At 39.9% G+C, this 15,607-nt stretch overlaps 1 protein-coding gene across 6 annotated transcripts in view; it reads right to left on the reverse strand.

Moving 5' to 3' along the window:
• stxbp5a (syntaxin binding protein 5a (tomosyn)) overlaps positions 1-7,606 on the reverse strand; it is a 220,186-nt gene extending 212,580 nt beyond the window's left edge. For 4 of the 6 annotated variants that reach the window (XM_073051467.1, XM_073051466.1, XM_073051462.1 and 1 more), the window contains exons 1-2: positions 7,176-7,605; positions 6,299-6,396 (exon numbers count right to left, since the gene is read on the reverse strand). In XM_073051467.1, coding sequence (XP_072907568.1) covers positions 6,299-6,396; positions 7,176-7,322 — 245 coding nt within the window. In that variant the 5' untranslated portion in view covers positions 7,323-7,605. Of the gene's footprint in view, positions 1-6,298; positions 6,397-7,175 lie in introns of all 6 variants that reach the window. The other 2 variants (XM_073051464.1, XM_073051461.1) reach the window with 1 other exon arrangement.
• Between the last annotated feature and the right edge of the window lie 8,001 nt (positions 7,607-15,607).

The following is a 15,607-nucleotide window of genomic DNA, read 5'->3' on the forward strand; positions in this document are numbered from 1 at the left end:
AGTACCCAGGACATCTTCAGGGAATGGTGTCTAAGAAAGGTAGCGTCCATCATTAAGGACCTCCAGCACCCAGGAAACCCTTTTCTCACTGTTACCATCAGGTAGGAGGTACAGAAGCCTGAAGACACACACTCAGTGATTCAGGAACAACTTCTTCCGCTCTTCCATCCGAATTCCTAAATGGACATTGAATCCTTGGACACTACATCACTTTTTTAATATACAGTATTTCTGATTTTTGCGCAGTTTTTAATCTATTCAATATATGTGTACTGTAATTGATTTACTTATTATTATTTTTTAAATTATATTTATTTTTTCTCTATATTATGTATTACATTGAACTGCTGCTGCTAAGTTACAAATTTCACATCACATGCCGGTGATAATAATTTTGATTCTGACTCTGGGAAGTGAATTTACTACATTTTTCTGCAATACTACATCATAATAGTTCTAAATCAAGCAAACAGTTCCAAATATATCTGGTATTAACATTTTCCAAAAAATTTGCAATTTGGGCAGCATTGACAACTGCTGATATATTCTGCACCTCATGTTGTGCAATATATTACATTCAATGCTGCACTGTTGGAAATACTACCTGCTGCAATGGCAAACAGGCAGTTTCAAAAGATCCAATTTCTCAATTTTGAAGCATTCTCTTTAATGCCAATTATAATGCAAGCAATTAAAAAAAACAAGAGAATCTAATCTAATTGTTGCTTTTTATGTCAGGCATTTTCCAGTGTCTGGCATGATGAAAGTAACTTAAAACCATAAGACCATTAGATTTAGGAGCAGAAGTAGGCCATTTGGCCCATCCAGTCTGCTCTGCCATCATATCATGGGCTGATTCACTTCCCTGCTTTCACTCCATACCCTTTGATGCCCCAACTCGCACCCCAAAAAGCACTCAGTTGCAAAGTTTTATGAATATGCTAAGGTTAAGAGTGCTGCTATATAGTTGCATGCAAATTTTTTGTGCCAAAATGACCCAGCACGGCATTAACTGCTGTTGGAACTTGAAGGTTTTGTTTTAAATAAAGCAGGAATAAATTTGGGGACAGGCATAAAAATGGTTATATTCCTCCTCATCTTCAACCCCAGATCATTTCTAACTCTCAATGTATCAGCTTCTACAGGACAAATTACTGATGAGAAGAGCCACTGACCCATTATAAATCACCCATCCAGAAATATTTGCTGCATCAGAAATTACAGAAGTCTTCTTCTGATTTATACAATCTTTAATTTCTATTTTCCACATGTTCTTTCTAATCTATGCTATTCAAGTCATTTTCAATTGTTTGACTCACTTCAAATAAAAATATACTTACAAGCACCATTTGATTTGGTGGGTAACCACTAATTTGTCACAAAGAGAAATTAAAAGAAATTTATTTCCATAAGAACAAAGAATAATTTCCACAGTGAGCGAGACTGCGATCAAAGGATAATTTCTGAAGAGTGGCAAAGATTGCAAGTGCATGTAGTTATTTTATATAGGTATGCAGACAATGTACTTAATGTCATAATTTCCCATGTAATACAAGCATTTATTAATTCTGAGAATTTCAAAATATCCTTCATGCAGACTTGTTTTTGAAGTCTAAATTCATCTGGTTCACGTAGTTTTCTAGATGCCTACTTATATCCCTCTCACTGACACATTATCTTATTTTTTGCAAAACAGTAGAATTAAATACAATCCTCACTACAGAGATTACTGAGAAGAAAAGACTGCATGAGAATACAAGAAAACAAACAGAAATAAGTAGACCATTCAGCCCTTCTTGCTCATTGGCATTAACATGGTTGCTCTTTTACCTCAGCACTACTTTCTTGCATTTATGCATTGATTCCCTGAATATCTAAAATATCTATAAATGCTTGGCTTGACAATACTGTGAATAACCCTCAACAGGTCTCTTATGTAGAGAATTGCAAAGATTCACTACCCTCTGAGCAAAGAGGTTTTCTCAAACCTTAGTTTCAAATTGTGCACCACATTTTGTGCCTGACTCCTGGTTCTAGACATCATGGCCGAGGAAAATATGAAGCCTCTCAAACCCCACAAGAAATTATTTCTTATTCTTCAAAACTTTGAAGTATAGGCTTGCTCTGCTTAAACTTTCCTCAAAGAACAAACACTCATCTGAGGAATTAATCTGATGAACCATCACTACTCTCCTTTGTCAAACGTCCAATCTTCATTAGATTTGGAGACAAGTCCACTGTAATGCAGTTGTGTCTCATCATGCCCAATATAAATGCAGAAAGATTCCTGATTCATATTCTCTTGCAACAAATACAGATGAACTTGTATTTTTCCATCTGCCATGTCTTGCCCGTTCAATACATCTGTCTATATTCCCCAAAGCCTCCCTCGGCAATGTCCTTCAGCCCACAGAGCCAGCAAGTTTTATACCAATAGAAGATTTGATTTTATGCTCAGTACTTTTAGCCAGATGACTGATCTAGATAATGAAGAGCTAGAAATCCACCACCAATCACTGTAGCAGTTCAATAGTCATGACCTCGCAATGAAAAACATTGTTTTATTTACATAATTCAGATATCAGTGCTCAACTGCACTTTACAATATTAGCATGCACTCTAATTTTATCAAATTATTTTGAAGGTCTTCAGAAAATCTAAATACACTGCATCAACTGGGCCGTAAAGCTACCTCACAGCTTGTGTTCTGGCCACTGACAAGATTGTACTTTTTTCCTCTTGCACACTCCAGGAGGCACAAGTTTTTTCTCATATCCCAAAGGCGGGCAGGTTGCTAAGTTAGCAGGTCACTGTAAATTGCCTCGTGTAATAGTGTCAGTTGTAAAATCTGGAAGGAGATGATGGGAATGTGGAGAAAAAAAATTTGGGATAAATGTAATCAGGTGCTTGATGGTCAACACAGACCTGGTGGGCTGAATGGCTTGCTTCAGTGCTGTTTGAGTACAATTTTAATTCTTTTGCCTCAGTTACAACCTAAAACAATTTCCAACAGATTTCCCTTTCATAAACGCAAAGGGATTCTGCTGAGATTTTTTTTATATATAATTACCCTGTTAGCACTTTAATAGACTCCAACATTTTTCCTACTACTGCTATCAGGCTAACTGGTCTATAGTGCCTTGATTTCTCTGTCGCTCTTTTTTTTTAATATAAATAATAGGGTTCTGTGTTCTAACTTCTAATCAGTGGCAACCATTCTGAAATTTACAGAATCTTAAAAGATGGCAACTAGTGCATCAAACATCTCCACAGCAACTCATCAGGTCCTGAGCATTTATTGGCTTTCAATCCAATTACTTCCTCCAATATTTCTCTCTAAATTAATTCTACATTCTTTCAGCTCCTCCTCCACTCTCAGTTTTATGTCATCCACTATTTCAAAGTTTGCTGTGTCTCAATTTATGGAGGCAGACGAGAGGGAGACAGTATGTGTAAGACAGGGAGAAAGAGCAGGAGAGGAAAAGAAAGATAAACGACAGTGGATCATGAGATTCAAAGTCATCACTATGATGCTCATGTAACTCTTGGGCCAGCATTAAACCATCAAAAACAGAAACACACTCTGCCATCTGCAACTAGAAGGGGTAGGTGTGAGGAAACAGTGGAAGCAGACTGGAGGAAGGAGATAATGAAAATTAGAATAAAAAGTAGTAAATTTATAAATGTAAAATATGCATTCTGGCTACATTTATATACAAAGTTAGACAGCTCTTAATATTTAGAATTATTATTATTTCTTCAACTACAACCTTTGAATTAGCACCTGAAATATCTAACTCTACACAGACCAAATCTGCAGTGGTATAACTTTGCATTCATTTGTCCCAAAAAGTCATCATCTTTCAGATCTATCAGAAATTAATAGCCTATCTCAATATTAAAGAGAATTTTCCCATTTTGAATCAATATTAGAATAGTTTAATTTAAAGTTAGATTCAAGCCAGAAGATTGAAATAGACAAAATGTGAACAATGGACATAAGCTGGACAAGTGACTCCTTGAATCAAATTTAGAATGAATTTGGGATTTGTTGGAAAAAAGAGATTTCAATTGGTCTGCATTCTAAAAACATCCCAAATCCAAATGCTTCTAGATATTGTCTTGTTGACATCCGTAATTCATGCTCACAAAGGCTGTCCCCACATTAGACCAGAGGTAAGTGCAAGCACTGATTGAGTACAGAATGCCAGATGTTGCTAAACCTAAGTGAGAAATGGCACACCTGCCGGAGAGAAGGGAAGGATAGACAGGGAGCAGTTTTTTTAAAAATGGACTAGCCGAGTAATTCAGGTCAATGAATTTAACCTGAATTAGGTCAATGTAAGAATTCAACTCAAAGACTGGCAACCTAGATCAGAGCTAATATGAAGTGGTTCACTTTTGGTGAACATTTCATGGTAAGGAACTAGAACTGCAGAAGCAAATATTTGGAGTCAAACAGTTGTGTAGGAGCATGGACAAAACTTCAGACATACACTGAATGTGTAACTTCGCACCCCAAAATTAAATAGAGAAAGGCTGTATTAAATATTACAGATGTACTAATTACGTTGGAGCTAAGCATTGGAATACAAGGCAAACAAAAGAAACTGAAGAACTGTTGTTTTAGACAAGTAAGGATGGTTAATATACTAACAGTGATAATTTCCTAAGCACAAAATGACATTTTAAGGATGATGGCTCTGGGGAGGAGGACATCAGAACAAAATTACTTGCGACTATTTCTTGTTAGGAGTCAAATAGCATGAATTGGGAGATGGCGATATGGAGTTTCCAAATTAGGGATGAATTTCAGATAAACCTTAACAGGTCACATACTGGATTTAAGACAGGCTTAAACTGTTTAGAAGTGTAACTTTCTCCCATCAGGATACCTGAATAATTCAATAATGGGCAAAAAAACATCTTGAATTCACATAGCCCCTTGAATAACAACTGCTATTAATTTAGCAGCTTGTGTTAGGAACGAAACAGATGGTGTCATCAGTTTTAAAGGTGGAGACCAACACTGTGATATAATTATAAGCCAATAAGTATTAATTTAATAAAAACATGTCAATGCACATCACAGGAACTTCAAAGGCTGACAGATTTAAACAGGAGAAATAAGGAAGGCTAAAAGCTTAGACTAAAAGTAGTTTTAAAGAACATTTTAAAAGAAGACGAACATCAAAAAATTGAGGCCTGATAACTGAGCAGTGCAGGAGTTACAAGAAGACAGAATTTGAATACCACGGAGGATTTAAGGTTTGTATGGTTGAGAGTTAAGGGAGGAATTTGAATATGATGGAAATGTTAAAAATTGAAAGCATTGTTTACCAAGTCAAATTAGAGGCCTTAGTAAAAGTGCTTCCAAATCTGTTTGGTGCTCATTATGCTTTTCACCTCATGTACTGTTAGACCCCTAACTCCCATTTAACTTCTCGAGCAACACTAGGAACTGATAAGCTCTTATTTTAATAAAAGGAAATGCACAGTCAGTATACTCAGACATCAGTTAGGTTGTCAAACTACAAAGGGCCTGGCCATAATATAGCTCCAATATTGCAAATCACCTAACACATTCATAAAAGCATCTACTGTATGCATCATTACAAGCCACCAAGAGGCCATCTCCATGCTGAAACACAAATACATTGAGAGGGAAAGCATTCAAATTAGTCTCCAAAACTAATATCAAAGGAGGAAAATAATAAATAACAAAGGAAAAAGTACAATATTATTTTTTCTGTAAAAAAACAGGGCAAAGTATGCTGCAATGAAAACAGTTATAAAATCTAAAAAACTACAGTTCACATGTTCACAGAGGGGAGCAGCTGTACTGAGTCAGATGGATAGATAGATAATGAACCACAAAACATGTGACAAGCCAGAAATGAACTACCATGGCTTGTACATACACAATAAGTAACAAGCAAAAGACACAGGAACCCACTGATTAAAGTCTGATAATTAGAATTCATAATACATGCAACATCAATAGACTGCAGACTAATTACTGCACAATTTACATTCAATCTTAGCATGGTATTGACAGATACAAGAATAGGCCAAACACTAAAGTATTACCTTCACTGACTGATGATCATAAAAGAGGATTTCTCCTGCACATCTTCATTGCTGTAGCAGGAGAAATGCAGTATACTATCAGTCCATGCACTACAGTTTTGAAAAGGTAATGACTGACAAGCCTCTCCAATTGCATAGAACAAAGTGCCAAAGGCTCCACAAGAGAATGGAATTTATTACTTTCTTGCCAATCACAGTCAAAGGATACAGTCTTAATGATCCGGATTGGGTTCCAATTGCCAGGATTTTTTGCACCGGATCGAAAGCCATGGCTGAAGGCTGATATGGAAATCCATGACGAACAGTCTAACACAAGTAGCAACAGAAAGACCAGGTGTAAAAGGATGGACCAGCTACAGAAACATTACAATTTAGGATGTAAAGTGGGAAGGGAAGGAATGGGATAATGCAAGTGATAATTTGGCAATGGATATGACTGTCGTGAGTCACAGATATACAGGTAAGGGCTAAAATACAAAGATTGATGAGACGGAGAGAGGGAATGAAAGGAGGTAAGTTTAGGCATTGACAGGAAATGGGAAGTAGGATCGAGGACCCAGCCAAGCACAGATGACAGCTGGGTGAAAGCAAAAGATGTGATGTGGGAGGGGCGAGTGAAGATTGGAGCAGAGGAAAGAAGCTGGGAATAGCAGAAGTTGGGGGAGGGAATGGTGATTGGAAATGGCAGAAGTTTGGGGAGGGGGCGACTTACAATGCGAGGCAAAGAGACAAGACTGGAAATTACCAAGATCAAGAAAGAGGTTTTGTGGATGGGAGGGAATGAAGAGACTAGGATTGAAAAGGTTGAAGGGGCGGATCTACCTCGAGTAAAATACGGACTGACAGATGGGGATTAACCGTGGAGGAGATGACGGCCAAGAGATACGGTGTGACAATCGGAAACGGGGAGGCAGATTATCACTGTCCTGCCTCGGGCCACACTGAATGCCGCATTACCAGGGACCTGACTATGCCTTCCTAACCCACCCCCCTCATCGTCCCTGCTGTGTTGACCCTGAGACCGGGAGCGGAGGAGGGAGGGAGGGGAAGGCGGGTTACGATGGGAGAGGCAGAGCCGCACTCACTTTGCAGAGCTGGAAGTGCTCCGAGCAGAGGCTCTCGACGATGTCACTGTCCGCGGCCCGCTGGCCGGGTTGCGATGACGAGGAGGACGAGGCGACCGCCGCCGCCGTCAGGCCATCCAGCACCTTCCTGATGTTGAACTTCTTCATGATGCCGCTGCCCCGCGTCACATGTCAGGGCGGCCGGCAGCAGCGCTCAGGCCGCGGGGCTGAGGGGCGGGGCGGGGCGCTGCGGCGCGCTGCTCTGGGTCTTAGCCCCCCCCGGGCTCCGGCTGCTCGCCTTCTGCCGAGGCCCCTGGCCCGCTGGTTCTTCGACCTGACCTGACCTGGCCTGGCCTGTCCTGTCCTGTCTGTCCACCCGCCTCGCTCGCCCGCTCGCCCTGCCGCTGGACGCGGAAACGCAGCCACAAACCGGACCGCAGCTCCGCACTTGCGCACAGTCCGCGCCGCCGCCGCCGCCGCCGTGCGCGCGCACACACCCGGATGTCAAGAAGCCGGTGCACCTGAGGCGGTCGAGCGCAGCGCAGCACTAATGCTGACACAACCAGGGCGTGGAGCAGCACGATTAATTCGATGCCAGTGCTGATCTTGCAATAGTAGCACTGGAATAACAGCTTTGATAGTAAACAGCAGCGTGATAGTGTAATAGCGTCAGTATTAATGGTGACAGTAATAGTAAATAGCAGGTAATAGTGCAATAGCATCACTAGCACAATGGAGACAGTAGTGGTAAATAACGTTAGCATTGCAATAATAGCACGGGGATAGGATGCTAATAGTGGAAATAGTAGTTAAAACCGAGCTAGTACTGTAGTAATAGGGGTAAATAGCAATATCAAGAGCGATAGCAGGATCAGTAATAGTGAATAGCAGTGTTAATAGTGCAATATAGCACTGAAGTGTCATAGTGGCAATAGTAGTGAGTAGCCGCGGTAACAGTGCAATAGCACTAGCAAACCAACTTTAGTAGCGACACCAAAAGGGAGCATTAGTGAGTGGAGGCAATAATTGCAAGTATCTGCAGAGATCGTGCAATTGCAGCACAAGTAGCAACATTAATAGGGCAACAGCATTTAAAGAACAAAATTAAAAGTCCACTAAAAATAGTAATATAATAATAGTGAAAAGCAGTATAATGGATAAATAGCAACAGTAAAATAGCTGTGTTAATGGTAACACTAGTAACAAATAGCAACATTAATACAATAGCAGCATTTCTAGTTACGATTGCAATTACTGTCTAGTACTAAACATCAGTGTTAGTTGTACAATAGTAGCAACAGAGTAGCAATATTGAAAGTATGGCAGGATAAATAGAAGTGTAATAACATAACGGCATGAGACTAGAAACACCATTTACTACTAAGGTCAATAGTGCAGTTGTAACAATAGAAAAGCAGCCTTAGTCATGGATTTTGTTATTATTGACAGTGTTAATAGTGAAATGGAAGCACAGGAATAGCAGCAATAATACTGTACTGTCAGGACTGGAATTTCAGCTTTAATAGTGCAACATTAAATAGCAATATTAATTGTTCAAAGTGTCATTAAAGAAGTGATATGGGAATAGTAAATAGCATTAATTGTGCACTCGTATCATTTAAAGAAGTAATATTGATGGGAATCGTAGTAAATAGTATTAATTGTGCAGTAGTAAAATTATAACATCAAACATGGGAATAATAATTTTTAAAAAATTTTGTAGGATCTGAACATGACCAGCCAGATCCACATTCATCGTTCATCCCCAATCAATCCTGACAAGCTGGTGCAGACCTCCTTCATGAATTACAGTCCTTGTAGGAAAAGCAATTGGGCAAGGAGTTCCAGCAATTGGACCCAGTGGTGATGAAAGGACTGTGATTTATTCCCAAGTCAAGATGATGTGTGATTTGGAGGAGAATCTGCAGGTGGTCCCAAGTTTCTGCTCCATAGCAATGTTAGTAGTAAAATAATAATACCATGGTACTAGAAATAGAAACATTAATAGCACAATAATAACACTGGAATAGCATTATTAATGACTGTAGCAGCATGAATAGTAGCTGCTAGACCATGACCAGTAGTAACAGTAACTGTAGAATTGGTAATACAATATAACCATTACTGGGAGCAGCTGGAGTAAAATTAATGATGTTGTTTGTAGGAGCATTGAAGCAATCTATAAAGCAATACTGTGGTTAATATAGGATAAGTAAATAACAGTAGAATTAATAGGAGTATTTTTTGATGTTTGGTGTACAGGTTCAGATGACTGAACCCCCAGGAACATCCTTGAATGCAAAGGTTATCACCAAGCGGTAATAAAAAAAACATTAATTAGAGTAGTAAGATGAAAACAGAGCATAATTAATGACAAAAATGCCGAGTTCACTACCATAAAGTAGTATGAACAGACTGTTAACATTAATAGAAGTAGCAGAGTTAATCATATCAGACTTACAGGACTAACTTTAGTTGCAATGCTTATAGGAACAAATATATAAGTAAACCCGGCAATTCTTCTGTAGATGAACGAATCAAAGTAAAACCTTGACCAGTTTGGCTACTACCGAGGCTACCTTTGTTTCTCTGAAATTACTGTTCCTCCATGATCCTACCTTTTTCCATTGGTGCTGAAGTCGGTACTAATGAAGCTGCTGGACTAATCATGATCATTACTAATGATTAGTCATAATCATTAGCATTCATTTGAAGAGGACTAGAATATAAAAGCAAGGATACAATGCTGAGGCTTTATGAGACATTGGTCAGAGTACACTTGGAATATACTGAGCAGTTTTGGCCCCTTACCTAAGAAAAGATGTGCTGCCATTGAAGAGGGTTGAAAGGAAGTTCATGAGAATTACTCCAGGAATGAAAGGGTTTCTGTAAGAGGAGTGTTTGATGGCTCTGTGTCTGACCTCATTGAAACCTATTAAATATTGAAAGGTGTAGATGGAGTGGATTTAGAGATGATTTTTCCTATAGCGGGGAGTCTAGGACCAGAGGGTAGAGCCTCAGAATAGAGGGACATTACTTTAGAACAGAAGTGAGGTGGAATTTCTTTAGCCAGAGGCTGATGAATCAGTGGAATTGATAGTCACAGGTGGCTGTGGCGGCCAAGTCATTGGGTATTTTTAAAGCAGAAGTTGATGGGTTCATTAGTAAGTGTGCCAAAGGATTCTGGGAGAAGACAAGAGAATGCGGTTGAGAGGAATAATAAATCAGTCATGATAGAGTGGAGGAGCAGACTCGATGGGCTGAATGGACTAATCCTGTTTATGATCTTATAATAGTATCGGCAATAATTAATTAAACCACTGATACTAATGTCATCATTAATGAGGTTAACTGGATTTAGAGTTAAATAGCATTAATACAAATAAGAGGATTATAAGTAAAATTAAAATAAAATTCTGCAGAGACTGGGAATCTGGGGGGAGAAAAACAGAACAAGCCTGGAATACTTGGCTAGTTAAGCAACGTCTGTGGAAAAGAGAAAGACATTTCAGGTGGATGATTTGTAATTGGAACTGGGAAAAGATAGAAGAAGACATTTGAGAGTAGGAGTCCTGGAATTGGAAGACTATGTTCATTCAACACTCTTGCTCACCTTATGATGGTACCTTATATAAATGTGTTGGTCAGCAAGATTAATTGTAAAACATTGTTAATACAAAGAGAGGAATAAAGAATAATAATAGTATTAATAGGATAATTAACACCAAGAACAGGAAAAAATGACTAATGATAAAACCGACATGAACAAATTCAGCATATCTAATAGTTGTAGCATAATTAGCTGCAGGAAAAAATGCTATCAGTTTCAGTTAGATCAAGTATTATCAGCTTTAACAGGAACAACACGTGTATTTGTAACAGAAGCATTAAGAAGGACAGCACAATTGATAACAATGGCAGGGTTAACAACAAAACCAATAAGAATATCAGCAGAAATAAAATGTTATTAACAAATAGAGTCAGCTGGATAGAAAAGTGGCAATAAAGGAGTTATATGTCTAATAGTAACACGAGAATTAATAGAAGTGGCAAAACAGTAATATCAGTATTGTATGAATTATAAAACAAATATCAATAACAAAATAACGTGCAAAAGAACTATTATAAATTGCCTTTGGAAGAACAGAGGGCTAGAAGCAATATCAACATGATTAGAAACAGAATCAACAGCAATTGTAATACTAAAAGCACTGTGGGCTAATAGTAGTCAAGCAGAATGTAAAGACAGCTTTCACAAAATTGGCTTGGCTAATAGTAACACTAGTAATATTAATGATACCATCAGTTCTAATGTCAGCAATAATGGAATTAATACAAATAATAATAATTTACAATATTAATGGAAACAGCCCTTTTGGTAGTAGTGGGGAAATTAAAGGAACAGGATGATTAGCAACACACATGCACACAAAATGCTGGAGGAACTCAGCAGGCCAGGCAGCATCGAAGGAAAAGAGTACTATCGATGTTTCGGGCCAAGACTCTTCAGCAGGACTGGAGGAAAATAGAGCTGAGGAGTTGATGAAAAAGTGGGGGAGAAGGGAAGAGAGAAACACAAGGTGATAGGTGAAACCTGAAGGGGGAGGGATGAAGTAAAGAGCTGGGCAGTAGATTGGTGAAAGAGATACAGGGCTGGAGAAGGGAGAGTCTGGTAGAGGAGGACAGAAGGGCAGGGAAGAAAGAAAAGTGGGGAAGAGCACAGAGGGAGGCAATGGGTAGCCAAGAGTTAAGGTGAGAGAGGGAAAAGGAGATGGGGAGTGGTGGGGAGGGCGGTATTACCGGAAATCAATGTTCATGCCATCAGGTTGGAGGCTACCCAGATGGAATATAAGGTGCTGTTCCAACCTAAGTGTGGCCTCATCATGACAGTGGAGGAGGCCATGGATAGACATATTGGATTGGGAATGGGAAGTGAAATTAAAATGGGTGGCCACTGGGAGATACTGCTTTTTCTGGTGACAGAGCGTAGGTGCTCGGAGAAGTGGTCTCCCAATCAATGATTAGCGAAAATGTCATTAACAAGAAAACCATTACTCATGGTAGTTACAACATTAATAGGACCAATATTGTAGTATCATTCAAAGGAACAGAACTAACAGTTGTAGGACATTACTAGGAACTGTTGGGCAAATGTAGTTTTAGATAGATAGATAGATAGATAGATACTTTATTCATCCCCGTGGGGAAATTCAACTTTTTTCCAATGTCCCATACACTTGTTGTAGCAAAACTAATTACATACAATACTTAACTCAGTAAAAAATATGATATGCATCTAAATCACTATCTCAAAAAGCATTAATAATAGCTTTTAAAAAGTTCTTAAGTCCTGGTGGTAGAATTGTAAAGCCTAATGGCATTGGGGAGTATTGACCTCTTCATCCTGTCTGAGGAGCATTGCATCGATAGTAACCTGCCGCTGAAACTGCTTCTCTGTCTCTGGATGGTGCTATGTAGAGGATGTTCAGAGTTTTCCATAATTGACCGTAGCCTACTCAGCGCCCTTCGCTCAGCTACCGATGTTAAACTCTCGAGTACTTTGCCCACGACAGAGCCCGCCTTCCTTACCAGCTTATTAAGACGTGAGGCGTCCCTCTTCTTAATGCTTCCTCCCCAACACGCCACCACAAAGAAGAGGGCGCTCTCCACAACTGACCTATAGAACATCTTCAGCATCTCACTACTAGCAGTAGTAGGTGTTGCAGAAGAGTCATGGCAGTTTTGAATGGAACACAACAATTGGTACTTCCAGCATACTGCTATCAATTTCAATATTATCTATAATAACTCTACAAATTGTTATGGGAGGATTAATATCGTATTTTAGAACATAGAACAGTACAACATAGGAACAGGCCTTTTGTCCCAAAACATTGTGCCAACCAATTAAATTAATAATCGGATGGCTAACTAAACTGACGTCTTTTGTGTCCATATCCTTCCATTTTCATCACGTTCATGTGCTATCTAGTTGTCTCTTAAAATGTTTCTGCCCCAGGCAGTACATTCCAGGCACCCAGTATTCTCTGTAAAAAAAAATGAGCTCCTTTCATAACCTTTGAAACTATGTACTCGCAACTTAAATGCATGCCCTCTGGTATTAGATATTTGAACTCTGGGGAAAAATTACTGTCTGTCTACTCTATCTATACCCCTCATTATCTTATAAACTTCTCTAAGAGCTTCCCTCAGCCTCTACCACTCTAGCGAAAACAACACTGGTTTGCCCAATCTCTCACACACTCTCTCATTCAGGCAAACCTGGTAAACCTCTTCTGCACTCTCTCCAAAGCCTCGACATCCTTCCTATAATGGGGCAACCAGAACTGTATACAATATTCCAGATGCAGCTTAAAACTGGAGTTTCATAAAGCTGCAACATAACTTCCTGACTTTTGAACTCAATTCCCTGATGCAGTTAGAATGCTCTCCAAGGCGTATATCTAGAGGTTTGCATGTGTCTTTGGTGGCATACCAAATCTTCTCAAATTCCTAATGAAATTTAGCCACTGCTGTGTCTTCTTTGTAACATCTTCAATATATTGAGATAACCAATATTAAGGGAATAAGCATCCCTCGCAATCCCCATTAACAGGAATGGAAAAGGTTCTTTGAACAGCATTAGATGGATTAGTTGGACTAAAATTGGTGTTTATGGCATTGACATGAGTCATAGTCAAGGCAGCATTAACAGCAACATTAGATTTTAAAGGTACTGCTGTGTTTGTGCTATCAACACAAATAGAACCAATTGGATTAATACTATTACTGAAATTGATTGGTATTGATTGTCTCATAGTAACAGCAACTGGTGGAATAATAGCAGCAGCAATGATGAGAAACAGTGCACGTGTCTCTTAACATTAACATTTTTAGGAAAAATTACTATATCACTTATCATTCTATAATTATCAATTATAATTCGGTGATACAGTTGAATCAGCACTAGAGGCCTCGCACATTAGCAAAGGCAAATAAAAATAAGGCAGGGACAAGGGGAGCGGCCATTGTGTGAATGGGCTAATAATAGAGTGGGGAGGTTTTGCCTCATCAGGCTTAGGCAAGTGAAGACTTGGGCAAGGTACGTATCTGATAAGTTTCTTCTTCTGCATTCTTCGGTCTTTGTCTGTTAATGCATAACTAGAGCAGCAAGAATGGCTCCAGGGGCTGTGCTCTGTTCTTTGTGTGAGATATTGGAATTCTGGGAGACCGCTAACCTCTCTGATATCCACATCTGGGTTCACTGAGCCTGCTGCTCCTCACAGAATGCGTTAAGGAACTGGAGCTGCAGCTCGATGACCTTCGGCTTATTCAGAAAACTGAGGATATGATAGGTAAGAGCTACAGGGAGTTAGTCACCCCTAGGTTGCAGGAGGCAGGTAAACAGGAGAGGGAAGGGAAATGGGTGGCCAGTGCAGAGGACCCTTGTGGACATTTCCCTCCATGATATGTATACCACTTTGGACACTGTTGAGGGGGCCGATCTACCGGGGTGGGGAGAGGTGCTCCAGTAACTGCATCTCTGGCACTGAGTCTGGCACTGCGGCTCGGGGTGGGCAGGAGAGGACTGTAATAATGATAGGAGGTTCTATAGTTCGAAGAATAGACATGAGATTCTGTGGACGCAATAGAATCACCCAGATGGTATGTTGCCTCCTCCCAGGTGCCAGGGTCAGGGATGTCTCGGATCGGGTCCGTAACATTCTAAAGTGGAGGGTGAGCAGCCAGAAGTCTTGGTACATATTGGCACCAATGACGTAGGTAGGAAAACTGAGGAGGTCCTGAAGAGAGATTTTACAGAGCTTGGAAGAAAGCTGAAAAGCAGGACTTCCAGGGTAGCACTCTATGCCACGCACCAGAGCGGGTAAGAACAGGATGGTTTGGCAGGTTAATGTTTGGCTGAGAAACTGGTGCAGGGGGTGGAGTTTTAAACTGCTGGATCATTCAGTCCTCTTCTGAGGAAAGTGTGACCTGTATGAAAGGGATGGATTACACCTGCACCTGAGGGGGAATGGAATCCTTGAGGGCAGGTTCGCTAGAGCTGTTGGGGAGTATTTAAACTAGTTTGGCAGAGGGACGGGAACCGGAGTGATATGGCTGAAGTAAGGGCTGTTGATTTACAAGCAGAGGCAGTGTGTAGTGAAACTTTCAGGAAGGATAGGCAGATGATAGGGCAAAATTGCAGTCAGTGAGATGGACTGCAGTGGTATGGGGGGGACGACTCGAAAAGGCTGTAGGATACAAGATTAAAGGTTTTATATTTGAATGTATGCAGTATACAGTCTACATTAGATGATTTTGTAGTGAAGTTAGAGCCTGGCCGGTGTGGCATTGTGAGCATCACTGAGTCACAGATGAAATAAGATCGTAGTCGGGAGCTTAACATCCAAGGATACATATGGTATTGAAAGGACAGGCAGGTAGGCAGAGGT

This window comes from Hemitrygon akajei, chromosome 7 (assembly GCF_048418815.1).
Source record: "Hemitrygon akajei chromosome 7, sHemAka1.3, whole genome shotgun sequence".
Taxonomy (NCBI): domain Eukaryota; kingdom Metazoa; phylum Chordata; class Chondrichthyes; order Myliobatiformes; family Dasyatidae; genus Hemitrygon; species Hemitrygon akajei.